Raw genomic sequence first — 27,442 nt, forward strand, 5'->3', positions numbered from 1 at the left:
TTGCTTTGCTGAAACAATCGTTTTATTAACAGATTTTAAATGAACAGAAACGAATCAACAAGAATATCAAGTCAATAGCAAAATGTCTCAAAGAAACAATAGATAAATATTATTTCACAATAAAAGTATTCTTTCAACGTGTATTTTTTCATCTTCGTGTTGCTTTGCCTAAAAATCTTAAAATAATGAATTTTTTCCTGCATTGCTGATGATAAGGGTTGTACTGTAGTTTTCTGATAATGCAGAGGTGAATAATCCAGTAATAATCCAAGGTGCTGGCCTCATTCTGGTATAATTTGCATATTTAAATGGGGGCGTGGACAGGAAGCGCTCAATTCCATGCCACGGAAAGCCTTTTCAGCATCAATTTGAGTCCACTTATAAGAAAAGTAAAAAGTTTCACTACTAGCAAGCATTATATGCTAATAAGAGGGAGGGAAAAAGCAAATTCAGGCTTTCCATTGGCTTTTGGAAATATTCCAACCAATCAGGGAGCTGGATTTGGTGCTAATCCTTTAGCATTAGGGCTACTCGTACTACTAGTGAGATATTGAGTGTACTAGTTTTATAGTAGACAGTTACTATAGTACTACTAGTAAACTGAGTTTTTACTTGCAATAGCAAGTGTGTGTGTATATATATATATAATTATTAATTCATTAACAATATTTGCTTTAACTGTTAACAGAGTTAATGCCATAAAGGATTTGTTCTGAGATGTAAAATGTGTCATCATGAAGCTTAAAGAAAAGCAAACATGTTGCCTGATGATAAACTATACATCCTTGATGTGTTTAGTTCCTACGACTGTCATGTGACACTCCACCTGAGCTCGTCTACACGCTGATGACCTCTCACTGGGGTCTGCCTTCACCCAACCTGGTGGTGTCGGTCGTTGCTGGAGATGGTCATGAAAAAATAAAACCGTGGGTGAAGGACGTCTTGAGAAACGGGTTGGTTAGAGCTGCACAAAGCACAGGTAAGGCCACGCAAACTCATAACAATGTTCATGTTTACTACACACATCCCATTTGCCTTTGTTCCATTCAATGTCTGTTTGACCCTCTTCATGTTTTCAAGTAAAATATTCTTTTTAAGGTTTGAGTTGCAGGTAAATGTTAGTTAACGCCTTATCCTGTAAACAAAACCAAAGATTTTTTCTTATTTTTTTAGCAGTAAAAACTCAAAATGACTAAAAAAACAAAAAACACACAAAATGCAAAATAATATACAAAAATACTCACTATGCATGCAACAATACATGAAAGACACCTCTTTGTTCTTTTCTCTATTAATGAAGTTGGTTATTATTCTATACTCCATGTTGTAATTTTGTATGTTGTTCTGACAATTTGTGTTTTTTGTTGTCATTTTTTATACTTTTCTGTGATTTTGAAAATCACAGAAAAGTATATATATATATGAAAAAAACAAATATATATATATATATATATATATATATATATATATTTGTTTTTTCAGTTCAATTTCAGCTTCAGTTTATTTATTTCATTCTAACAGAAAATCTTCAAACATAAATCACAATTTAAAAATATATAATAGACTGTTTTCATTTTGTATGTTTTTGGAATCAATTTGTGTATTTTTAGATTTGTCTTTTGTATCTTTCTGTCATTGTGTGTGTTTTCAGAGTCATTTTTGTGCATTTATTCTGGGGGCCGCACAAAATTAGCCAGATGTCCCCATGTGGCCCCTGGGCCGCGTGTTGCCCAATGTCTGATGTGAAGCATATTTCTCTTTATTTTTTATCCCGTCTTCCATACTTCTTTTCTCATGTGACTTGTCCATCCCTTTTAGTTCAATTTTACAAATCAGGGTACCCCAACATTCACATTATGCAGGACGATGGTGCTACGTCCTATTATGTTGTCGGTAGGGTTGCTTTGGCTCCCCCAGGTAGGAGGCTGAAGTTTGTTCTGTTGCCATGATGCTAATGCTAAGGTGTCATTTATTTGTTTCATTTGAGCATTGTTTCTTGTGTTCTCTCTCTGTAAGTTTTTCGTCCATGTTTCTCAGGGGCCTGGATCTTGACGGGGGGTTTGAGGGAGGGCATTGCTCGATGTGTGGGTGAAGCTGTGAGAGATCACAATGCAGCAGCACCGGCTTCCTCCCAGAAAAAAGTGATTGCTGTCGGTTTGGCTCCCTGGGGCCTCGTTCACAACAGACAGCAGCTCGTCAATCCCCAGGTATTCCTCGTATTTCAGTGATGGAAGTTTGTGGAAGTTTATGTAATCCTAAAACAGAATGCGCTAAAAGCAACCTACATATGGGCCGTCGATTGTAAAGTTGTGCATGCTAAATAAACAGCAACTTTTGGCAATATTTAGCAACAGACCCCTTTCAAAAAACATGTGAATTTACTTTTGACCATATTTGCAGCAACATTTGTGATATTTATTTTCTCGTAAAAATATAATGTCAATGTTAAATCTAAATGTAAATGTTAAATATGAAATCTAAATGTTAAATATTGAATCCAAATGTCACGGGTGAAACTTTAGCTAATATGCAAATTAACCGGAAGTACCAAAATTATACCTCAATACGGTGGTATGTCACATCGTACTGAGATTGTAAATGCGCATATATGCACATGCACACTTCCAAAAAAATTATTTTTGTTTATTTTTGTTTTCAAAGTGAACAGACATGTTTTATTTGTTTATTGGATTATTTTAGGGCTAGGATTATAATCTCAGTACGGAGGTAAACTCAGACCGTGACACTGGCGAATTTGCATATTAGCTAACTTTTTAGTTTCACCCGTGACATTTAGATTTAACATTTAGCATTTAGATTTAACATTAACATTAAACATTGACATTGATTAGATTTTTACAAGAAAAAAAATCACAAATTTCACAAGTATTGCTGTAAATCTGATCAAAAAGCAACATTAACAAAATTCTCATACATTTTTTTTAAACGTGATTTGTTGCTAAATGTTGCAAAGAGTTGCTGTTTATTTTAGCATGTACATCTTTACGATTGGCGCCCCATATCTACACAGAATTTAGTTTGGCACCCAAAACAAGACTTTAAAACAGACAAAAATAACAGGAAAATACACATTTAAAAACAAAACCATGTACAAATTTACTCTAAAAATGCACGGACAAAAAAAACAGAATAATAACATAAATAATGATAACACAATAAAATACACAGAAGCAATATAAAAAATCTTTATATATGATATTTATTTATAATATATATATATATATATATATATATATAAAAAAACGATAAGTGAAATACAATAAAAATCATATAAATGACTCAAAAATATATAAATGACTCAAAATGCACAACTACAACAAAAATACACAAGTGATAGTAAATACTAAACAACTGAAATAAAATTAAAAATCACTCCAAAAACCACACGAAATCCCTTCAAAAACACGTAAAACAACAAAAATACACAAAAGGACAACAAAAAGTATACAAAATAAAATTAAAAAAACACACAAATGCTGACATGAATGTTGATAACGTGACCTTTTGATCAGAAAATCTCATTTCTGCGATAAAAGTTGTCCAACACAAACTCATTGAACTTTTTTACTTGTGCTCTGTATTTTTAGGGAAGCTTTCCGGCTCGGTATTATGTCCAGAACACAACCCGAGACTCCTGCTGCCTTGATAATAACTGTCAAGCTTTCCTATTGGTGGATGATGGGACTGTCGGCCGACGGGGTGGAGAGACGACTTTCCGCGCTAGTTTGGAAGACTACATTTCCCATCTGCGGACTGGCATTTGGGGTAAGACAATTGATAAGGAAAGTCTGTAAGAAAATTATGAGTTTATTTCAAGATTTTTAAAAAAAAAATGTGATTATAGAGCTGAAGTCAGCATCCAATGTGAACATTTTTAAATCAAAGTTAAAGACACTTTTTCTCTACTGCGTATGTTTGACAGGGAGATTTTTGGTCATGTTGTTGTTGATGTTTATTGATGATTTTAAAAGTTTTTACTGACAATTTTAAATGCGTTTTGATTTTGTAAAGCACATTAAGTTGCCTTGTGTATGAAATGCGCTATACAAATATATCCGCCTTGCCTATAAATGTGTTTCATGAAAGTCTGTTTGCTGTGTTAGAACCAGGGTCATAAAATAAATGATTTGCACTCCTCAAGTTGTAAAGGGTTTGTGTTTGACTTTGTATAAATAAGCAGACTTTTCTTTTAATGAACAGGTAGTGGAAGTATTGAAATCCCTGTGCTTTGCATGCTCACCTCTGGGGACTGCAGCATGCTGGAGGTATGAGAACTGCTCAGCTCATCCTCATACATTGACTCTTTTTAATATGTGTAACACCAAAAAAAAAAAAAAAAAAAAACCTAACAGACTCAAATGTAATCACGTTACATAAAACTAGCTGGCATTAATCATGCTTATGTTTCAGAGCTCTTGTTTCATTAGATAAAGACACAGTGTAGGTCTCATAGATCAATAAATTCAAGATTACTTGCTCCAAAAAATCACTGTAAGAATGAATTCAACACACTTCTATATATCTGTCTACAGGACTCTTCATCCCATAATGCAATGCACCAGACTTTACCAACAATGTCAGTAAGAGAGTGTTTACAGTCGAGATCAAAAAACAAACTTTTTCAGGCACCAATTTCAACCTTTCACATCTTTTTGGTTGATTTGTTCTCAAATTTTTCCTGTTGTGCCCCCTTTGAAGAATTAATCTTCAAAATGTTCAGGCCCCTCCCCCATCCCAACAAAACTTCAACAAAACGGGTAAAATATGTAACCTTCATTTAAAAAAAAAAAAAAAAAAAAGGTAACCATTTTAACTATTCTTCTTCAAAACTCAGAAAATATGAAGTGTGCAATCATATTTTAGAACATGAATAAAAAAGTAATAATAACTAACAATACAGCCATAAAATGTTTTTTCCCCACAGTTTGAGTTTGAGAACCACTCCTCTTCCCACAATTCCATGCGCAATAAACCCAATATTTTCATTGGAGATCATATATAAACTTTCAAGGCAATTTCAAACTTCATCTCTTTTCAAGCACGAGGCCTAAACTGTGTCTTTATCTGATATAAACTCTTGTCTCCAGTTGCTTTAACTGACAAATATTTATCAAAAACATTTTATCCGTCCATATATATATATTTATTTTTGCTCCCTGGTTTAGAGATTAGATGCATCTCTAAGAAAAGCGACACCGTGGCTGGTCCTCGCTGGTTCTGGTCCAGTAGCAGATCTTGTCTGTGAGCTGCAGAACATTCTGCCCCCTGCCACCCTCAGCCCCACCTCTGGGGTAGAAGAAGGAGTGGATCATGGCAGTGTGAGCGCTGAGCTCCGAGACTTGATCCGTGACAAAGTGCGGAGATACGTCCCCACTGGAACTGAGCTGGAAAAACTGGTGGACCATGTAAGTTGTAAAGCTCATGTGTTTTAAAGAGCGTGACATCACATATGTACGCACAACAATAGTTACTCCATGCACATTTTAAAGAAAGTGTCTATTTGTACGGTTGCCGTACGGACAACCCCCTGTGCTATTGGTACGTTTACCGAAGTACACGTACGTAGCGTCTTAGGGTTAGGATTAGCGTTAAGATAAATTTAGGGTTTAGTCTTAGTCACGTGACCTAAACTGGCCAAATAGGGCCGCTGCGTACGGATAGAATGTCGGTATATTGATACGGCAACCGTATGGATAGCCACTGCCTCTATTAAAACTCCATAATATAATATATGTATAACCACTGAGTAGTAATTTCTCATCTCTTAATTTTTTGGCGTTATCCTAAAATTGTTGCCCATGATTTTTGTGTTTCAGGCATTGAGCATTTATCAAACCATAGACCTGATCACTGTTTTCCACGGGAACCAGGAGGGCTCTGATGACTTTGATACTGTTCTTCTTAAAGCTCTAGTTAGTGGTGAGTCTACACTCAGATGACGAGTTGGACCAACATGTGCACTACTATATAATAAATAATATTAGAGGGGTCAAAATACATGCTCACATTCTATAGCAGACATTGGCAACTGGTGGCCCGGGGGCCATATCCGGACCTAATGTAAACACAAATTGACAGAGAAATACAAAAAAAGTTAACAGGAATGCACTAAAGGGGCAAGAAAAAATTACAAAATGATCAAAAAAATGCACATGATTTTGCCAAAAACACAAAATAAAATAAAAACACAAACGTACGCCAAAAAAACACAAAATGAAACCAACAGATACAAAATTACATCAAAAATATACACAAAATGACTCCATAGACTGAGATAAGCCAAAATACACAAATTTAACATAAAAATACTCAAAAGACATTGAAACTTAAAAAATGGCAACAAAAATACACAAAATAACTTCAAAAACACACAAGAGGACATGAAAAATACACTAAAACAACATCATCAGGAGACAGTCAAACCTCCTCCAAGCTCCAAATCTCCTCTTTTCCAGATATTGTCAGTTATCTGGATCATTGATCCTGATCATGGTACCATTATCATTCACAGATCATCAGCCAAACACAGTTTTGTGACCCCGCTGTGATAACACTAGTGGCCCATCTGTGCTACAAGTCATTGATAAACGAACTCCAGAAATAAAGGGAGATGAATGAAATGATATGGGGACACATATTAAAAATTAACTCTTCAAAACTTTGGGAACCAGTGAGAGCGGCTGATTCCAAAGAACAGAGAGAGCTGTTCATTAGCTGGTAGGGTTCCCTAAAGACGCACTAGTGGTGTACGATAAAAAAGGATGTTGGCACCATATTATAAGCTTCAACATAACAAATGGAACTTGTGTCAGATAGTGTATATATATATATATTACTGGAGAGTGCACTAATGAAGTTTTCTATTTGTGTGTATGTAAAGCCAGTAAACGCATCTCCAGTGAAGCCAGTGAGTGCACAGAGGAGTTAAAACTGGCTGTAGCCTGGAACCGAGTGGACATCGCCAAGGCGGAGCTCTTCAATGGAGACATACAGTGGAAGGTCAGAACATCTCTGTTGTGCACTAGGACTGTCACGTCAAGCACACCTTTGCTTAATGACATACACGCAAGTAACGTCTTCAATTTTTCATTTCAAAATTTCCCCAATTCGCTTTCAGAGTTTACTAGTTTCTGCGTCCCTTCCAGGTCAGTTTAGCATTTACGTTTGGTTTCCTTTTCATCATCTTTCCGTTTCAATGATTTTACTGGCTATTCAACTTCCAGAAATCATACCAAACACACTAAATAGGGTTAATAGAGTGAACTACTGTTATTAATTCTATATTTACAGTTGTGTGCGAAAGTCAGGTTTTGGAATGGCCTTCACAGTCTCCCGACTTAAACATTATCGAAAATCTGTGGGTAGATCTTAAAAGAGCTGTGCATGCAAGACGTCCTAGGAATATTGCAGAACTGGAAGCCTTTTGCAAGGAAGAATGGGGAAAAATCCCAAATAATAGAATCCAGAGACTTGTTGTTGGCTATAAGAAGCGTTTACAAGCTGTGATATCTGCCAGAGGGGGTGTTACTAAGTACTGAAGGTACTGATGCTGTAGGGTGCCCCGACTTTTGCACATGCCAAAATTATGTTTTTCATTTTTGTAATTTTGTTCAATTTATAAAATAAAATGTAACTATGCATTAATGTTTCCTGACAATATTGTCTTTTTTTCCCATATACCAGAGAGACAGTAAATATGAATATAACTTTTTAAATATATAAAATATGCTGTTTTTAAAGGGGTGCCCTGACTTTCGCACACAACTGTATGTGGTTCAGATGAGTTTGCTACTCTTGTTCGACACTCAGTCACTCGTTTTACAGGAAAAATACCACTGAAATGTGTGACATGTTTCCAAAAGATCAGAGAGAGGGTTTTGTCTGTGGCAATATAGATATAGTTAATTCCATTTCATTTACAGCAAAATACTACCATCCTACGAATCAGCCCGATTATAGAAAATCCTGTGATTTTGAAGGAGATTATGAGTAAAATTGGACATATTTGTCCTTTTGCTACATTAGCTAGATATTCAGTCACCTGTTTTCCAGGGATAATAGTGTGTAAACGTGTGATTTTGTCCCAACACATGCATGTAAGGTATCTCTGTCTTATGGATCCGGATTTCAAATAAAGGAGATACAAAAAGTATGGGATTGTTGAGGGAATCTTGAGTCCTTGATCATACGTTTGGCTCAATTTGTGTTGCCTTACTGGATATTTTAGCTTGACCTGTATTTTGTTGCTCTTCTGATTGTGATTTCCAGTACAACGACCTTGAAGACTCCATGACGGATGCACTCATAAATGACAAGCCCCAGTTTGTACGTCTCTTCTGTGAGAATGGTTTGAATATTCTGGACTACCTCACATACCAGCGTTTGGAATCCTTATACTGCTCCCTGTCAGACACGTCTTTGGCCTACAGTCTTCTTCATAAGCGCCTGACTGAGAGGCAGCTTCTGGCTGGATCTGTGCCCCCTGTGGACGGGCCTGCGACAGCACTTCTAAAAAATGGCCAAAATTTTGGAAGTGGACCCACGTCAGCAATAGAACTCAGTCTGTTTGAAGTAAGAAAAAACTCATTGTTGCCAATTTTTAAAAAAAAAAAAAAACATCCTTGTTTATGTATTGTGGCAATGTGATTTATTCCTACTAGATAATCTGTTACCACATTTTAAAATCATTTATATGATATATTGTTGTTTTATGTTTATTATACTCTTGTGGTCAGAAAATAAATGCACAAAATAGTTTCAAAGCTGCACAAAAGGACAACAAAAGTACTCAAAAAGGCTGACGACAAAATGATCCAAAACAAAAATATGCAACTCTAAAATACACACAAAAAACTGAAACACACAAAATCACTCTTAAAGCACTTAATACACAAGATGACAACATAAATGACCCCCCAAAACACACAAAATAACAAAAACATGCTAAATGACAACAAAAATATACTCCATAAACATACAAAAGGACAGCAGAAATACACTAAATGACAACAAAAATGCACAAAATCACTCCAAAAACACAAAAAATAATGCTAAAAACACAAAAGGACAACAAAAACGCTCAAAATTGCAAAAAAAAAAAAAACAGCCAAAATGACAACCCAAAAATTAAAAAAAAAAATATAACACGTATCGAAAATTCACTTAATGACAACAAAAATGGACTATTGTTTCCCGTGTAAATGCTCTAATTGGTCTTTATTTTAGATGCTGACATGAATGTTGATAAAATGGTCCTCTGATCATACATTCATATTTTTGTGGCCCAGCTGTGATAAAAGTTGCCTGATTCTGGTCTATAGAGGTTGCTTTGCTACTGTCGTTGGCATAGGTAAGAAGAACTGTTGAGAAGCTGACAGGAGAACAGAACTGCATGCTGGTTTCTGCTTGGAGAAACAAACAGAAAGAGCTAGAAAGTTAACTGAGCGCAACAGCAATAACCAAAACACTAAGTGACAGGAGTACAAATAAACTCAAGCTCATTAAACAGGAACAAGGACTATGACAGGCTAATGACAGGCTAATAATGTGGGAAATTGTGGATAACGTTATCTGACTGTATGTAATGAATAAATTGCAGAAATAATCTCACATGCTTTGAAACCAAATGGCTTTAACAAACAACATTTTGTTACGAAACCTTTGCTCGGGCTTTAAAAATAAAGAAATTCAGCATCATTTGTTGTTCTCATGCTAAATTTAACTTTTTATAATAAAAAAAAAAAATGCAATAATTAACATCAGTCTTGATCTGTGAAGTGGATTTAAATAGTTGTTGTTCTTGTGAAGGTTTCACGCCTGCTGTGGGACCTGTTGGGTGATGTCTGTCAGCCTTTTTACTATGGACCGCTTGGCCTCGACCCATTCACCAGCACCAGGAAGTCGCTCAAGGTTACACACACACACACACACACACACACACATAAATATGAGGCTAATCAGGTAGGCAGTGGCTATATCAATAAACCGACATTCGTACCTATTCGTACGCAGCTCCCCTCATTGGCAAATTTAGGTCACGTGACTCAGACTAAACCTAACCATACACCAAACCCTAACCCTAAGACGCTACGTACGTGAACTTAATGCAAACGTACCAATAGCATAGGGGGTTGTCCATACGGCAACCGTACGAATAGACACTTTCAATCAGGAAATGAAGCTTAATCCCTCACAGCACAAACACACTGACAAGACTGGGAGTGAAGACACAAACAGGAAAACTTTGCTCTTCTTCACATGATGCCGATTTCTAAGAAAGCCATACAGTAGGTTCTGTTTGGTTTGAATCAGTAAAACTTCTCCTCATCTTTCCCTTGTCGCCTGCAGCACATAAACAAACTTCTGAAGAGCGAGTGTTCGTACAGGAGTCAGCGCTGCCTCTCACCCTGGGCCGCCCTCTTCATCTGGGCTGTTCTTCAGAATCGCAGTGAAATGGCCATTTACTTCTGGGAAATGGTAAGACTTTGAACATGGTTGTTGCTAGTAGAAAAAAAACCTGATATTTATAATACTGATTAAGCACACCGCGAATGATGCGATCGCAACTGATAATGCAAATTCAGCCAATCCCCACAAATTCTCCTGCAATTCTGTCCAATCACCGCAATATTTTTGCAATTTTGGTGAATCTGACTGTAGCCCAGAGTGTTTCAGGTGTTACAACAAATTCTGTCACCAAACAAAAATGTGGTTCCGGTCGATTTGATGGCATAACGTGGCTGGTGTTCGTCCGCCTTGTGTAAGCCACCATCAGCTTTAAGGAAGTCGCCCGGAGCGACCGGAATCACCATTTCGTCTGGTTACAGACGGTGTCACAACAGCCAAACGTATTGTTCCGAGCAAAATAGATGAGAACGTGTCTCTCAAACGCAAGTACTTAATCATGTCCTGCTGTTCTAAAAGGACTTTGAAAGAAAATAACTGATAATAATAATTCACTACAGGTATGGTACCTGTAGTGAATTATACTAAAACAGTAGCAGTAGCCAATATCATAGGTGCATGCACTCCCTGGTGGTGTCTCCACACACAAAATTACAAATTGCTGAATGCATGAGACTCCATTGTAGCAAAAGTGACAAATAATCCTGCAATGAGGAGATTCTTACAAGAAAAGAACCATTTATTTATTTTAGGATTTTTTGTTTTTGTTTCAAAAACTTAAGTTGTTGTGAATCCGAGTTCTTTTCTTTATTGTTATAAAAGAATTCAAAGGTAATCAGGTTTTTTCTATCCTCATAAAGCCTTAAAATGCTGCAATTTTTGCCGCAGTTTTTTGAAAAATCTGCCGCTAAATCAGGAATTTTAGGCCGCAACAATCACAGAAATTGTCTGCGAAGTCCTGGAGGGACTGATTAAGGTTGTCCCGATCCGATATTGATAACTGATATCAGACCGATATTGGCAAAATAAATAAATGAAAAGACAAGTATCGGTTAATATCGGCCACCATCAACAAACACTGATATGTAATTTGTTTTTATTGGATTTATTAAAGTTTTTTTTCAGGATGAATATTGGTATCAACCATATACCTATATCAGTATCATGTTGGAAGTGAAAGAGTAGTACTGGGACACCTCTAATACTGATTTAATTTGAACTTATATGGATTAATCTATAGATTTTGGCTGAATGTTTTGTGCAGACGGGGGAATCGGTGCTGAGCGCTCTGGGCGGATGCAAGATGCTGAGGGAGCTTTCTAAGTTTGAGAGTGAGACCGAGAGCAAAGTGGCCATGAAGGAACTGGCACAAACCTTTGAGAATTTGGCCCATGGTGAGTCAAACCAAAGGATGATACACTTTCAGCTGAACTCGTGGTTGGTGATGCTTAAACTCCCACAGCCTTTAAATAATGACTTGTTCTTTAAGTTCAGTGAAGAATACCAATATTTTAATCTTAAAACCTCCATGCGTGACACAATCACACATATGATTGTGTGATTATTAGAAATAAAACATACCTATTATATGTGTACGCATATTTATCTTTGTTATTGAACTATCATTGAAAGCTTAACAAATATGATCTAAATCTTAGGTTTCAGGTGATACAACAGTCTTTAGAACCTCCTGAACACAAATGACACTTGTAACGTTAAGTGAATATTAGAATACTTGCCCACCGTTTATTACTTTAAGTTTTCTGTTTTAATAAAAAGATATATTCAGTAGTTTGGTGTTGTTTTTGAGTTCACTGAGATGCACAGTAAGCTGTACATCAAGCGTTCATGTTTCCACGTGGTTTAACAAAGTTGTTTTGCACCAAATATTGCTCAAAACTAATGATTAAGACAGTAATTTAATATTTAACTCAGGCATTTTGCCCAATTTCTGCAAATAATGTCTTTAATAAATCTTAGAAACAAATTTGCTGAAAAGGTTCCACATTCTGTGATGTTTTAAAAACAAACCCTCATGTCTGATGATATGCTGATGATATTTGACTGTACTTCTTTAAACCATTTGAACTCCAATTTAAATTTTGGCCGCGATTTAGCTACGACATGCACACGAAACACTAATTTGTGTATATAACATGCGCATTTTGATAAAATGTATTTATTTCCTGTCTTGTGTTGAGATGTGTTTGCGGAATGCTACCAGAACACAGAGGGACGCTCTTTCACTCTTCTGATCAAGAAGTCGCCTGTGTGGGGTAACGTCACAGCGCTACAAATGGCCATTGCTGCAGATGCTCGCCTGTTCTTCAGCCATGATGGCGTTCAGGTAGACACGAGTTTAAAGAACTCATTCATATGAGTTGAAAAACAGCGGGGCAACAAACATGATTGGATCTGATCTCAGGGTCACATTATCAACTATCATGTCAGTATTTAGAATAATGACCAATCTGAGCATTAATATAGGAAACAACAAAAGGTTTAGTCTGATTTTCTTCTTAATTTGACATTTTTTTTTTTTTTTTTTAATGTTTTTAGAGTCCATTTTTTTATGTTTCTGTCAATTTTGTTGTTGCTTTGTGTATTTTTCTCTTACTAGATGTGTTTTTATTGTTTGATGCATTTTTGCGTATGGTTTTGTGTGCTTTTGGAGTAATCGTCTGTACTTTTTAATGTTGTTTTGGTTGTTTTAGTGTTATTTTGTATCCTTTTTTGTTTTGTGTATTCTCATTTTTGTTTATTTTTGTTGGTGGAGAAACCCATAGTTTACGCACATATGGCCCCCGGGTTCCCATGTCTTTGATTATCCATCCGCTTTAATAAATTAATAAATTATCATACCAACCTTTGTTATTTAGTTTATTCTTGTGCTATACATTTGGTTGTTCCATTAAAGCAGCCGTCCGGTATTATACAGGAAGTGAAATCCAGACTACAAACATGTTGAAGGAACATTAATTGTGCTGCTTTCTCCTGTAGGCGCTTCTGTCTCAGATCTGGTGGGGTGACATGGAGAGGAGCACCGAGGTCTGGAAGCTGATTGTCACCTTCTTTTTACCACCGCTCGTCTTCACAGATATTATTACCTTCAGGTCAGTGTTGTTAGTGCTTTAATATATGAGATTATTAATTTTTTCTAAGCTTAAAACTGCATCATCTTCCTTAATTCACATTTTAAATCATACTGAGGAGACCTAAAGTTTTGACAGCTAAGAAACCAGTATTGCATAATACACATACAAATGTATTTTACTTTGCAAACAGTAGCGGTGCTGGAATTTTGATGGTAAAACTGGATGAGCCAATTAAAACAAGCCAGGAAAAAAGTAAAAGAAAACCGCAACTCAGAACTCAGCATTTTTTAATTAAAAATTCAGAAAAATGTACAATAAAGGCCATCATTTTTGGGTTTTTTATTGTCTCAACAAAGCAAGGCAACAATATGTAACATATTTCAGCAACAAGGTGTTTAAAGTGATTCAACGTCAGGCTATAAAAAATGTTATGTGAACCTTACAGGACTCAAAAATAGTCTAAAAAAAGGATTTTATGTTACTTCTTAAAGTTTGTGGCATTAAAATGTTTTTAATCACTGTTTGACGTCTGACATGGGATTCTGCATGGGTGTCGTCATTGTGGGACACCAGACAAATGATTATAGAGGAAGTCCGACTTTACAGAGTAGTCACTGACAGTCCTCCCAGCTGGAGACTTTAGAATTTTATTTTGAAACTGTCATGCATTAAAATAAATGAGAAAGAAAATATTTGGCTTTGAATTATATGAAAAATAAACACTTTTTAACCGGCTGCAACAAAAGACGATTTAACAAAACCCAACCCAATCTTTTTCTACGTTCCAGGGAACAAGAGGAGGAAGTTAAGGCTGAGACGGCCCCACATGCCAAAGACTACGACAGCATGGACAGGAATGATGCCACCGCCTATTCACTAGCCAACATCATACAAAAGTAAATCATCAAAAGATTGCAAAATTAAGTAGCTATATGCAGTTAAAAAAAAAAAAAAAAAAAAATGTCGTATAATGTTTTAATTTCAGTGAGGAAGATGATGCAGAGCTTAGGTCTCTTAAGGAGAATGTAGAAGGTAAGTTTGGTCCACTTTCATGCAAGTGATTCTCTGTCCATTTAAAGCTGCGGGAGATGATACAGTTTGATCTGATAAAGATGTCGTGTAGGCCTCGTAGATCAATCTATTGATGATCATTTGTTTGAAAAAAGATGGAAAAGGTTGACATTGCTGCTCAAAATGTTGTTTTGATCACTGTAAACACTCTCTTAATGACATTTCTGGTAAAGTTTGGTGCATTGCATTGTGGGATGTGGAGTCTCGTAGACAGTTGAATAGAAGTCTTTACATTGTTGAATTAGTTCTTGCCGTATTCTCCTATATTTCTTTTTTGCAGGTTCTTCATCAAATGACTCCAAGAGACCGTTTCTCGTGTCGCGTTGGAGACGGTTCTGGTTTGCTCCTGTGACGTCATTCCTCGGCAACGTGTTGATGTACTTCCTGTTCCTGTTACTGTTTGCTTATGTTCTATTGGTGGACTTCAAGCCCCCGCCTCCTCAAGGCCCCGCCCCTTCAGAGATTGCGCTTTACTTCTGGGTTTTCACACTAGTGTGTGAAGAGATTCGACAGGTTGGTTATTATCACACAAAAGTTTAACAGTGTTTTCAACTCTTCCTTTGGCTGAAGTACAGACAAGTTTCAACAACTTCACCAAAGATGAGCAGGGAACTGAAAACTCAACCACACACACTCATTGGTATAATTGTGTGTGGCCCCCAAAATTACTCCAAAAAAACAAAAACATAAAATGACATAAAAATACATGATATGGAAATAAAAACACACAATGACAACAAAACGAATTTTAACACACTAAAAGCAAAGCAAAATGAGAAGAATACACACACACACACAAAAACAAGACAACTGCAGAATACACAAAAATAATTGCAAAATGACAGAAAAAATACACATGACTGCAGAAACACAAAATGAATACTAAAATACACAAAATGAGTCACAACACACAACATGATAAAAAAAAAAACCTCACAAAATGATAGAAAAATACACAAAATGACAACAAAAATACACAAAAAGACAAGGAAAACCACACAAAAATGACACAAGTACACAAAATAACACAAAACGAGTTATAACACACTAAACAAAGCAAAGCAAAATGAGAAGAATACGCGAAACAACAAAAATACACAAAAGAATGCTATAAAAACACAAGACAACTGCAGAACACACAAAAATAATTGTGAACTGTACAAAATGACGGCAAAAATACACGAAATGATTGCAGAGAAATGAATCATAGAACACACAAAACAACAAAAAACTCACAGAATGAGAGAAAAATATACAAAATACACAAAAATACACAAAATGACAATATAAATGCAGTAAATGACTCTTTATATACAAAAACAACACTAACAACCCCTTTGTTTTTTCCTGTCAATGCTCAGATTGATCATTATTCTACATGTTGGAGTGAATGTTGATCATGTGACCCTCATATCAGACGAGCTGTGAGGTGGACCTTTCTGTACTACAGGCTCTCATTCACTCTTGTCTGTTTCAGACGTTCTATGGGGCCAGTTCTTTCATGGTCCAGAGAATGAAGAACTACATTCAAGATGTGTGGAACAAGTGTGACCTCACGGCCATTTTACTTTTCATTATTGCTCTGTGCTGCAGGTAAATCCTTCAATGCATCAATTGTTCACATGAAAACTCATTTGATTGCATCAGATACAGTACATGACTTGTGTTTATATCTGTATGATACAATTCTATGCATTGATTAGTCATTCTGCTTTATTTTTTTTTCAGAATGTTCCACTGGTCTTATGATTTTGGGAGATCCGTGATGGCCATAGATTTCATGGTGTTCACACTGCGGCTGATTCACATCTTTGCTGTACACAGGCAGCTTGGGCCCAAGATCATCATTGTTGGCAAAATGGTAAAAACAAACAAAATGTCTGAGCAACACAAATCAGTAGAAGAGGTTTACTGACAGCAGTCTTAAAGTGTTGTGTGGTCTAATTTTGTGTGGCTGCACAAAATGATTCCAAAAGCACATAAAATGACAAGAAAATACACAAAAGGATGACAAAATTACACAAAAATAACTCCAAAAAGACAGAAAAATAAACAAAAGGACAACAGAAATACACAAAAATGACCCAAGAACAAAAAATGACAAAAATAATACACAGAATGACTCCAAAAAACACAAACAACAAAAACACACAAATAACTCAGACAATACACAAACTCTTTTTTTTTCTCCTGTATTAATGCTCAGATTGCTCATTATTCCAAATGCTGACATAAGTTTAGTATATTAGGCCCCACATCTTCTGTGACCATTTCCAGTACATAATATCCTTGTATACAGTAAGGGTGTCAGTTGTCACCAAGTGTTTTTGTCTTGTTGTCATTGTTTGTATTTTGTTTTAATGTTCTTTGTTTTTTTTGTGTATTTTTGTTGTCATATACATTGATTTGTTATAATTTTGTGTGCAATTATATATTTTCCTGTGTTTTTAATTGTTTTGTATATCTAGTCATGTGGGATGTTGAAGAAGTCCCTTAGCCCTAACTGCTTGTGTTGAACGTCGCATTAAAAGTGTTGGCTAAAGGAAGTTGCAGTTAGTTTTAGATAATTTACTGTTACTCTTGATTGTTGCTTTGTTTTTAGTCTTTTGTTTTGTTTGTTTGCGATGATTAACCTTTTATGCTATTGTTTCGTGTATTTTTCTGATCATCTTTACTCAGTGCATGCCTGTTTGTGTGTTATGAGCATTTGATAAATATTGAATGATTTAAAGTAATCAGTTTCTTGGTATTTGACTGAGAAAGCGACATTGTTTCAGAGTATCAATAACACTATTATAATCTAGATAAAATTCAAACAAACAGAATTATTCACTGTTTACAATGTGCTCTACCAATTTTGTCTTCATAGGTTAAAGATGTTTTCTTCTTCCTGTTTTTCCTGGCTATTTGGCTTATGGCCCATGGCGTAGCCAATCAGGCGCTCCTCTACTCCTATGATCCCAGGCCACACTGGATATTCCGCAGAGTGTTCTACCGACCATATCTGCATATATTTGGACAAATACCCATTGATGAAATGGATGGTAAGTCGTACGGTATTTGAAATGTCATAATAGTAATAGTTAGCGCTTTGTGTGGTGAGCTAGGATGTCTTTTGGTGGAGTTTAGTAGTAGTTCTTGTGTTTCTGTCGGTCTCTCTATAAGGCTCTGTGGCGGGCGTGGGCATGAAGGCATCTGATTGGTTCTTTCCATTCAAACCAAATGGCAGGGATACATAATGTATGACTAGGAACATTACACGCAGTATAACACAAAGGGTTTATTAGCAGGATTGTGGACCCCACCTATAAATAGATAAATGTAAAAAAAAAATGACTGGAAAATTATATCTGATGTGTTATTGCACCAATAAGTAGGGGTGTGAAAAAAAAAATCGATTTTCACGATATATCGCGGATTTTTTGGGGTGCCGATTTTTTTCGGATATTTAATCAATATTTTTCTTATTGTATTTTTCACATTTTGGTGTATTGTTTTCTACTACTGGAGATATTGTCACTTCTCAGTGGAGCAGCCTAACTACTGAGCATGTTGACCAGCTCCATTTTCTACATAAAAACTTTGAAAATTATGAAATTTCCGCACCTCCACTCTGATAGATGGCGTCGTAGATATAATAATAATGATAATAAATAGGATGTTTTGAGGCAAATAGTTTTGACTCAATTTGTCTGAATGATCAGTATCTTCTGATGAACATATTCAGCAACTTGATTTTTCATCTCCACGTTTAATTTTGATATTAACTGGGTAGATCATCGCAATATATCGTGATATCGTGTTATTGTGATAATATCGTATCGTGACCCAAGTATCGTGATACGTATTGAATTGCAACATCTTTGCCAATACTCACCCCTACTTATAAGTGTTCATGGATCTTATATATTGATTTGAATATCTCTGATTGTTTTTCTCTGTTGAGTTTCCTTTAGTTTTTTGTTTTCTTGTCCCTGCTTGAAAAAATAATAAATAAATGATCTGTTTATATTTCTAAAATTGAATGTTGTTCTGTCTCTGCACTGCTCTAACACGTAGCTGATAAACTGGAGCCAAGCAAGTGCACCCACAACATGACCCTGATCGATGCTGGAGCTGAACCCTGTCTCAGCACCTACGCTAACTGGCTGGTTGTCATCCTCCTCGTCGTCTACCTCCTTTTCACCAACATCGTACTGGTCAATCTCCTCATTGCTATGTTCAGGTATGATCCACAGAGTTGTGTTTGCTTTAATGTACATTATAATGAGACATGTTGTTTTTGTCACCAGTCACACCTTCTCCAAAGTGCAGGAGCACAGCGACACCTACTGGAAGTTCCAGAGATACAACCTGATTGTGGAGTACCATTCCAGGCCCTGCTTAGCACCACCGTTCATCATCATTTCTCACATTCACCTTTTCCTTAAGAGATACATTCGTCAGATCCCCTCAGTCAAGAGTCAACACTTTGGTAAGTGGAAGCTTATTTTCAAACTTTACATATTAGAGGATATGCAGCTCTTGATTATTAATACAAAATAATAGAAATCAATCTGGATTAAAGGTGATTAAAAAACAAAAAGAATAAGAAGTTAACCAATAAGACAAGGTTAATGCTTCAAATAAGTAAGAAGAGAGCTGCAAACAACATTATTTAATTACAGGGCAGCAGGAAGAAAGGTTTTCAATCACTCAAACTGTACTTCATTGAGGTAGTCCACATTGTATTTTTAATACACAACAATAATAACAATTAAAGCTGCAAGCAGCGATAAACGGGGCCTCGCAACCACACACGTCGAGAAGTGGCGCATGTTCAGGTGTGTTGCATGTCGGGGTGTGGCAGAAATGTTAAAGTGTTGAGACGTAGCTGACTATTATATCACAAACTTTCCTGCAATGTTCTATGCAAATATAAGGCCTATGATTTCCTTTTACCTATTGGTGGCCAATCAATGCACTCTGTGTCCACGTGCACTCCAGAGCCAATCACTGGAGAGCTCACCTCCACGCCCCACCCATTTTGGAACATACAGTGGTAGTTCTGTCCAACTTGGAGGAGTGTCTTATACTCAAAATTTTCCATAAATGATGTTTTTCAAACTCGACTTCAAGCTGTACAGGCTCAGATCAATGATAAATAACAGAGAAAAAGTTCTAAACATGGAATGTTTGCAAAAATATTGAGTTAATATTACAATCTAACACTAAAAGTAGTAATAATAGATGTGTTACATCAGTTAAAATGGACCAGGAATACAAAACAAGGTTTAACGAGAAACAAACACAGCTTGAGAGTTAAAGACAGGATAAAGAAAACAAATAGTAAGAACCATGAGCACAAACTAAATAAAAACTCTAAACAGGTTTATTTTACATTGCCAAAGGGGCAAAGCAGTGAATAGAAGGGTTTGAGTGTGAATTTGATGGATATCAAATATTCAATGGCAAACGCATCACATTAAAGTGCTTTCTGCCAATAAACTGAAAACTTTGCATTCTCAAACCTGAATATTTGGGGATTTTTATTGGTCAAGAGTAAAAAACATTGTGAATACAACTGAGTGTGTCAGGTTCTATTGTTTATATTTAGCCCTTTGTTTATTCTGTTTGAGTCTGGCCTCTTGTGCTTTACTCTTGTCTGTGTTTCAGGTATTCCTGCTTGTGGCTCAACCCCAGTCATGTCTGTGTGCATGCTTGGTTTCTGACTGACTCTTGTTTTCCACCCAGGTGTGGCCCAGTCCCAATCAAGCTTCCCTCACTATTTAGCTGAGTGCTTGGACACAGTATGGCTGCTGGATCATTGTATTGTCTGATGTCAATGTGTATTGTCAACCCTCCTTGTGTCCGGCTCCTTTTCGTTCCTTTCTCCCTGTACCTCCTTGTGTCTTTTTGGATTTAAGTTACGTTTATAGACATGGACTGGTTCCATGAACCCTATGCCTGCATTCTGCCTCCATCTTTCTCTGCGTTCGGGTCCACACCAAACCATGATGAGTGGCCTTCTAGCACTTTCTGCCAGTGACACAAGTGATGACTGATCATCACTAAATCACATACTTGTTGGTGTAGAAATAATGAAGTCCAGCTGACTACCACCAAGTCAACAGTTGAAAAGTTCATGTATCTTATTGCCTGTCATCCCACCCCTACTTTAAACGAACACACTGTTTTTTTTATCCACAGCTATAGAACTGCGTGGCAGAAAGGCCAACAGACTCAACACATGGGAGGCTATTCAGAAAGAGAACGTACTCTCTGCACAGAACAAACGTCAGCGGGAGAGCGACACAGCTCGTCTTCAACGTACAGCCATTAAGTACGTCGCCTTTGCTGCGTTTGTCTTTTGTTTAATATTGTAAACATTTTGTGATGTTTAGCTGACACTGTGTGTGCAGAGTTGAAAGTGTAATAAAGCAGTTGGGAGAGATTCGTGACCACGACCAAAGGCTGCGTTTGCTGGAGGCAGAGGTTGGTGGATGCTCGTTCATTTACTAACCTTTAAAAAGAAACTAAACGCTTTTTCCTGTATTTGTTATGAAATAATGTTGATTGATTCTTGTCCGACTCTTGACATTTTAGTCAAAATATTTCCATTGGACTATTTTGTTGTAAAAATGTAAGAGTGACTGATCTCTACGGGTTGAAACGTGGCTATTACAGTTGAATTTTGCCATTGGCTGAGAGTGGTGGATTGTGATGTTTTGGTGGCTTCTAACGTCATGAACCAACACTGTTAGACCCGCCCCTCCTATTAAAAACTGGTAAAAACTCTCTTCCTCCTCAGTTAGGTTAAGTTAATGTGTCTGAGCAGCTTGAGTTTAGAAAATATATTTTTCACAGTAAGTTACAATGACACATATAAATACAGACCCAGCTTTCAGTCAGGGCACATTTGTCTTCCAGCTGGAGTTTTGCTGTAACTCCCTCTCCTGGATGGCAGACGCACTTTGCCAGAGTGACCTTATTAAAGCGGAGAGCCCACGGCCTCTACTCAAAGGTGAGGACACGCTAATATCCACATGATTTAAAGTTAACAAACTAAAGCTGCTCCGAGGGTTTCATTTTTTATGATCCGTCTGAGTCCTGTAAGCAACAAATAAAATACACATTTCATACACGAGGCAACTCAATGTGCTTTAGTCTGAGGTCCAGCTTTAAGTTATCTAACAAAGTGTGGTTATTAGAAGCATGAAGAGAACCAAATGTTGATGATTTTTGAGGTTATAATGAATATATAAATGTTCACTCTGTCTCTATTAACATCCCAATGGTTGGAAGTAGTAAGGGAGGTGTATCTAAAGTTTGAATATATTCTACTGTTAAACTTCTATGGCTGGTGTACTTATTTAATTTGTTAATGCTTGTCACAATCCGATCCGTACCGGCAACGCAATCCGTTTTGCACACTTGCAAACCACGTCTACATCCACTCAACCTATTTTACAGCCGTTATAGATGATCCACGCTATCACTGTCACCATGGTGACAGTCAACCATCACTACACGATTTGTACAGAAAAACAAAATGCACTTGCATTTTCTCAGCAGCCTTAAATTCATTCAATTCTCTGATTTATTCTGGCTTCAGTTGATTTTCTGTTTGGTTTTTAATTGTCGCTATTGTGTTTTGATCAGTTCTTGTCGTGTCTGCTGGTACACGGATGACTTCATCTTGACAAGCACTTACAATGGTTTTTTTTTTTAATTTTTTTTTTATAAAAAATACAAGCAACAATTAAACACACCACAAAACAGTTACATATTTACATATGTATTATTACAATTTAATAAAAATGTCGTTTACAATCATATATCACAGTACGTGACGTCGCAGAAGCTCCGTCGTAATAATTGCAAGGAAAGAACGTGACATAACCTACCCACGCACAGAACAGATTGTATTTCCGGTACGGATCATGTAGTGCCAATGCTCTCATTGTTTGCTTTTATATTTATATATCATTTTTTTTTTTTTGTGCTGCAGATATCATTCCATTGGTGAACTCCTTGGACTCCAGACGCTAGAAAGCGCACACACACACACAAATGAATATATGCTGTTATGTCTTAGGCAAGCAAAATGTATAGCTTTCTTTAGTAAAAAATAAAAAATGTGATGCACAAGGGCTAATTGTCAAAATGGTGGAAAAACACTTTATTCATTAAGTGAGAAATGCACTTAATTACTGTGCCATTCACTGTTTCTTTTAAAATGTGTGTTTAAATGACATTTCTCTGTCCATTCTAACTGCTGTCATTAATGTATGATGACAGGAAGTCATTTTAGTTTTGAAGATTTTAACATGTTTATTGCTGTGAACATTGATTTAATTCAAATCCTTTGTTTGCGTCATTACGATGCATTTGGTATTGGTGTCATACAATGATGTTCTTTGCAATAATTGTACAATATTGAATTGCAATATTCCATTCATACAAGGTACAAGCCACTGGTCAATAAATGTAATTTCACAAGTGGTTCAGAAGTGGTGAAATCTGAACTCATTTTATTCATTTGACCTTAAATGGACCAAACCATTTTCATAAAGAAAATAAGAATTTTCTACGTAGACATTATTTGATGTAAATAATGACTTGCATGTCAAAAATAATCTGTTTATAAACAAAACAGTAATGGAAAAACATCTGCAATGTTACTGTAAGTAACATTTACCTTATAAATCCTGTTTTCAAACCAGTCTGTTTTTCAAATAAATGATGGGTTAAAAATGGCCCACATGTCTTCATTTTGACACGTTAATTTATCAATTTAACGCATAGCTCAGTTCCAAATGCATTACACGTATTTACACTTGTTTACATGTGAAAGTGTTAAAATAGGGCACAAGACTGAAATAATTATTTGTTATTCCTTATGACGTTGTCTTTATAATAAAGTCAGTGTCTCTATTTGTCTGAATTCAGCACATTCCACCCATGCATTACTAGGGATTTTTGACATTAGCTTTTTGCCATTATTGTCTAACACTAAAATTGAGATTTTCGATATTAACAGTTAGCAATATATGCACATGCACATGTCACTATATTTATCACAATAGCTGAGAGGGAATTTGTCAGAATTGTGAACTCGGTGACAAGTTTTTGAAATTTGGCATGGTGGTTGATATCAGAATCAGAATTCCTTTATTTATCCCAGGGTGAATTTGCTTTTGTTACAGCCAAAAAAAATCACAAATAAAAAAATAAAATGTTTAACAAAGACGAAAGAAAGAATAAACGTTAAATGAGTGTATAATTAAGTAAAAGCCTGTTTAAAAATAAGGGTCAGATACACACACATTACAGTAGTAAAAAATAAAGTAAGATTAATAATAATACAAATATACAAATATGATGCATATATTTACAAAAATAATATAAATATGATAGCGATACAATATCACATATTGGATTTTGCGCATACATGTAAGTGGTGGTTTTTGAAATCTCGTAAGCCATTTTCGATGTGACGCCCCACATGATTTTTTTCATATATAAACATCATCCAAGTCAGAATAATTATTTAACTTCACTAATGGATAAAGTGTCATATTAGTTTTTAATGTGTTGTCTCAAACAACAGCACGTATCGCTTTTTCAATATTGGTGGAAAAACTGTTACCAATATCTACAGATACTATATTTTACGGCTAATATCAGTCGATAATATCACCTGTCTCTACCAGTTACAAAATAAATATACATGTTTATGTGTGGATCTGTAGAAAGATGGCTGATAGAGGCGTCCAAATGCTGAATCCCCGACCATTTTCAAGGTCCTATTTCTCCTTTACTGGTGGTTGCAATGTCAAAATCCCTCCCTGTAATGTTCCTGGCCTTTTTAGGAATAAAGTCATAACATCCAAGGACCTGGATGACACCTAACTAAGCTCTACAAGGTTGAATTGAAATGCTATTTCACCATAGACTCTCTATAAGAGTTAAACATAAAAAGTTGTCCTGACGTACGTGACATAGTAAAAGAAATTGAAATTGTGGCCACAAATTACTGTTAGTATAATTAGTATTTCGTGGCCACAAAGTGATGAGGTGATTCCCTCGGCAACTCAGGTTTTGCATTCTACCCAGACTAAACAAACGTTCATGCACAGACAACAGAGACAATAATAACTACTAGTCAGAAGAAATACAATAGCAAGCTGTCAGTCAATGAGAGGTTATTGAGGTTTAACAGCCTGATGACAGAAGGAATGAAATACTTAGAATAGGTGTGTCCTTCTACAGGTAGCAGCAACGTGGGCAGCCTGAGGCCATTAAACTTTAAAGTAGCAATGTCATACAGACCATTTTTATATTTGATGGACAAGAACCTCAAATCAACAAATGCAAGAAAAAGTCAATATAGTTTCAATGAAGGAATGATAAGAAATAGACAGCATTTTGTCTCAGGCGTTAAAGGACTTCAGCTTCCTCATTAGACCCATGCCACGTGACCTCACAAGTCACGTGATGCACGGCCCTCCGCCATGATTGAAGAACAAGCCACCGCAGGAAACGTTTTAGCAAAGCAGAGAGCCCACAGTGATGGTAAACTTTGGGTGTTCTAACACGGCTGGGACTGGAGTATACAAGTCTGTCTTCAGGAAATAAAACTAAACTAAACTTAACTCAATTGTTTTATTTGCATTGATCCAACTGTGCAGATCTATTTTTCACACAAATGTATGTCATCAATAAAATAGCTCAGATTCTGAAAAACCAGCATTGCACACTCATATTACAGATGAATGATGAAAAGTGAGCCTTCTTACCCTGGATTTAACCACATGGAGTCCATTATGAATAAAAGCAGCTATTTCACAAATCTAGCCACAAACAAACTAGTTGTAAACTTCCAGTCCCTTGGTTCATTGTGTATGAGCTCGATGTAAAGATGAGTTCACAATGTCAGGATAAGTCACTCCTGGGAAATAAGAGACTTCTTCATTCCATTTGTCAACAAGAACATTGTAGGGGTCATTCCCGCCGATCAGACCCAGTTTCTCCTTGTACTGATTTCTCTCAGCTTCTGGTAGAGTGTCAACATAATCTGTGGCCTCTGACATCTTGAGGCCAAATGAGCTGCTTTAAATAAGTCAAAAAATAACACTATTATTCAAGTAAACACACCCACGCAGGTGCATCCGTATAGGGCTGTCATCTTCCAAGATATGGCGCTGGGTCAATGTGCCGTGACATCAGTGGCAACGGTTTATAGATGGATTATTTGATGACTTTGCTTAACAATATTCCGTGTTCACATTGAATTTTAGCTGGGAAGAATACATACTTATATGATTCAACAGTCTGAACTTCTTTGCCATGAATGGAGCTCATTTCATTAATAAAATCATTAATAAACTCTTTATAGTTTTTTTTAATTTTGACACATTAAGATCAGGGATATTTTCCTCACACCAGATTGTCCTCCTCCTGGCTGCTCTATTAGAACCTTTAAGGAATATACCTCGACTAAATATTGTAATTTATATAATCTTAGAAGTTAAAATTTACCACAGGCATCATTTAAAATAATTCACTCGTCCATGTCAAAACACAAAATAGAATAAAATGCTAATTATATTATATACTTTATAATACAGCCCATGTATTATAAAGTGCTACCTTTTATTCTTTCTGTTCAACCAAGTAGATTACGATGGTTTTTCGTGAAAAAAAAAAAAATTGCTCCTGGTCGGGTCTGTGTGCGATGTACAGCACCTCATGACAGATCCTGAGGTGTTGTAGTATCACTTTGGAGGGATTTGTGTTGTAGAATATCTCGCTGACCAATAGGCGCGGTGCATAAAGTCACATGACTGGTGAAACATTATGAATACATAAATAAATCAAAACAAAATTTGTAGATTACAAAAACAAAACGCTTAAACATATCTGAAGAAAGGAACCAGAGTTGGTGTTATGCATCTACTAGTGCTCCTTGTTTCTTGTGATTGACTTCTGCACGTGTGACGCCGCCATTGGTAGTGTTTAAAATATATTTTTATTGCCCTCTCAAAAGCGGTGTAAATATTTTTTTGTGAAATTCTCCAATCATCAATTGTTTCCTTCGCACCAACGTCAGTCACCGGTTTATTTGGATACTCCATGGAACGCAACACCGCAAAACCAAACTGAATTGAACCTTTTTACAAGCTGGAACAAATGCAGACTGCATGAAAACAGAAAAACTGCTGCTAGAAATCACATGGGATACCAGCTGAAATAAATCCTAAACAGTCCTATCCTGGTCCAGGACCTGGGGAGGGAAAAGGGCTGCAGCGGACTTCCTAACTTCCTAACTTCCTTTAAACTTCTCAACTCTGATTGTTCCATCAAGTGGATGAAATCATCTTTCTAAAACAATTGAGCAAATTGTTGAATTTATGACGTGTCTGCATCATGTTTACTTATTCATTTACTTCCTTCATTCAATAAAGTTAGAAACACATTTGACAAGTGTTTGTGTCATGATTACATCTATATACTATATCTATCTAAATGCTTTTTATAAACTAGCTTTGTGGGGATTTGGTTTTATCAAAGTGAATTTTCACACCCACTTAAACGCATGCACACTGTGCACTTCCCTCTTTAGGTAACTTTATAATGGAGAGTGATTTCCCAAATTAGAACATCCTAATATGGAAAGAGCTTGTGATGGATTTAGCACAGGATTTAATTTAGAAAGGAAAATGAACCGGGCTCAGGAAAGGCAGCTTCGGTTGATCTATAACCAGATAAAGCCAACTTTCTGTCAACACGTTATCTTAGATCACTTCAAATAACACTTCTTTAGTTTTCCCTATTTACACAGACATGCTAGAGGTAGATTAGGTCAC

General features: G+C 36.3%; 1 protein-coding gene across 1 annotated transcript in view; it reads left to right on the forward strand.

Annotated features, from left to right (window-relative positions):
• Window positions 1–23,217, forward strand: part of LOC114468481 (transient receptor potential cation channel subfamily M member 4-like) — a 28,267-nt gene extending 5,050 nt beyond the window's left edge. The window contains exons 5-29 of the mRNA XM_028455407.1: window positions 799–979; window positions 2,038–2,207; window positions 3,609–3,786; window positions 4,222–4,286; window positions 5,187–5,426; window positions 5,838–5,940; window positions 6,902–7,020; window positions 8,290–8,592; window positions 9,829–9,930; window positions 10,369–10,497; window positions 11,690–11,819; window positions 12,627–12,772; window positions 13,426–13,538; window positions 14,309–14,416; window positions 14,506–14,552; window positions 14,872–15,104; window positions 16,069–16,184; window positions 16,320–16,452; window positions 17,461–17,635; window positions 18,651–18,816; window positions 18,884–19,065; window positions 20,781–20,913; window positions 20,993–21,065; window positions 21,501–21,594; window positions 22,582–23,217. Of these exons, the coding sequence (XP_028311208.1) occupies window positions 799–979; window positions 2,038–2,207; window positions 3,609–3,786; window positions 4,222–4,286; window positions 5,187–5,426; window positions 5,838–5,940; window positions 6,902–7,020; window positions 8,290–8,592; window positions 9,829–9,930; window positions 10,369–10,497; window positions 11,690–11,819; window positions 12,627–12,772; window positions 13,426–13,538; window positions 14,309–14,416; window positions 14,506–14,552; window positions 14,872–15,104; window positions 16,069–16,184; window positions 16,320–16,452; window positions 17,461–17,635; window positions 18,651–18,816; window positions 18,884–19,065; window positions 20,781–20,913; window positions 20,993–21,065; window positions 21,501–21,594; window positions 22,582–22,622 (3,480 nt within the window). The 3' untranslated portion in view covers window positions 22,623–23,217. The remainder of the gene's footprint in view (window positions 1–798; window positions 980–2,037; window positions 2,208–3,608; window positions 3,787–4,221; window positions 4,287–5,186; window positions 5,427–5,837; window positions 5,941–6,901; window positions 7,021–8,289; window positions 8,593–9,828; window positions 9,931–10,368; window positions 10,498–11,689; window positions 11,820–12,626; window positions 12,773–13,425; window positions 13,539–14,308; window positions 14,417–14,505; window positions 14,553–14,871; window positions 15,105–16,068; window positions 16,185–16,319; window positions 16,453–17,460; window positions 17,636–18,650; window positions 18,817–18,883; window positions 19,066–20,780; window positions 20,914–20,992; window positions 21,066–21,500; window positions 21,595–22,581) is intronic.
• The last annotated feature ends 4,225 nt before the right edge of the window (window positions 23,218–27,442 follow it).

Source organism: Gouania willdenowi, chromosome 8 (genome assembly GCF_900634775.1).
Source record: "Gouania willdenowi chromosome 8, fGouWil2.1, whole genome shotgun sequence".
NCBI classification, from domain to species: Eukaryota; Metazoa; Chordata; class Actinopteri; order Blenniiformes; family Gobiesocidae; genus Gouania; species Gouania willdenowi.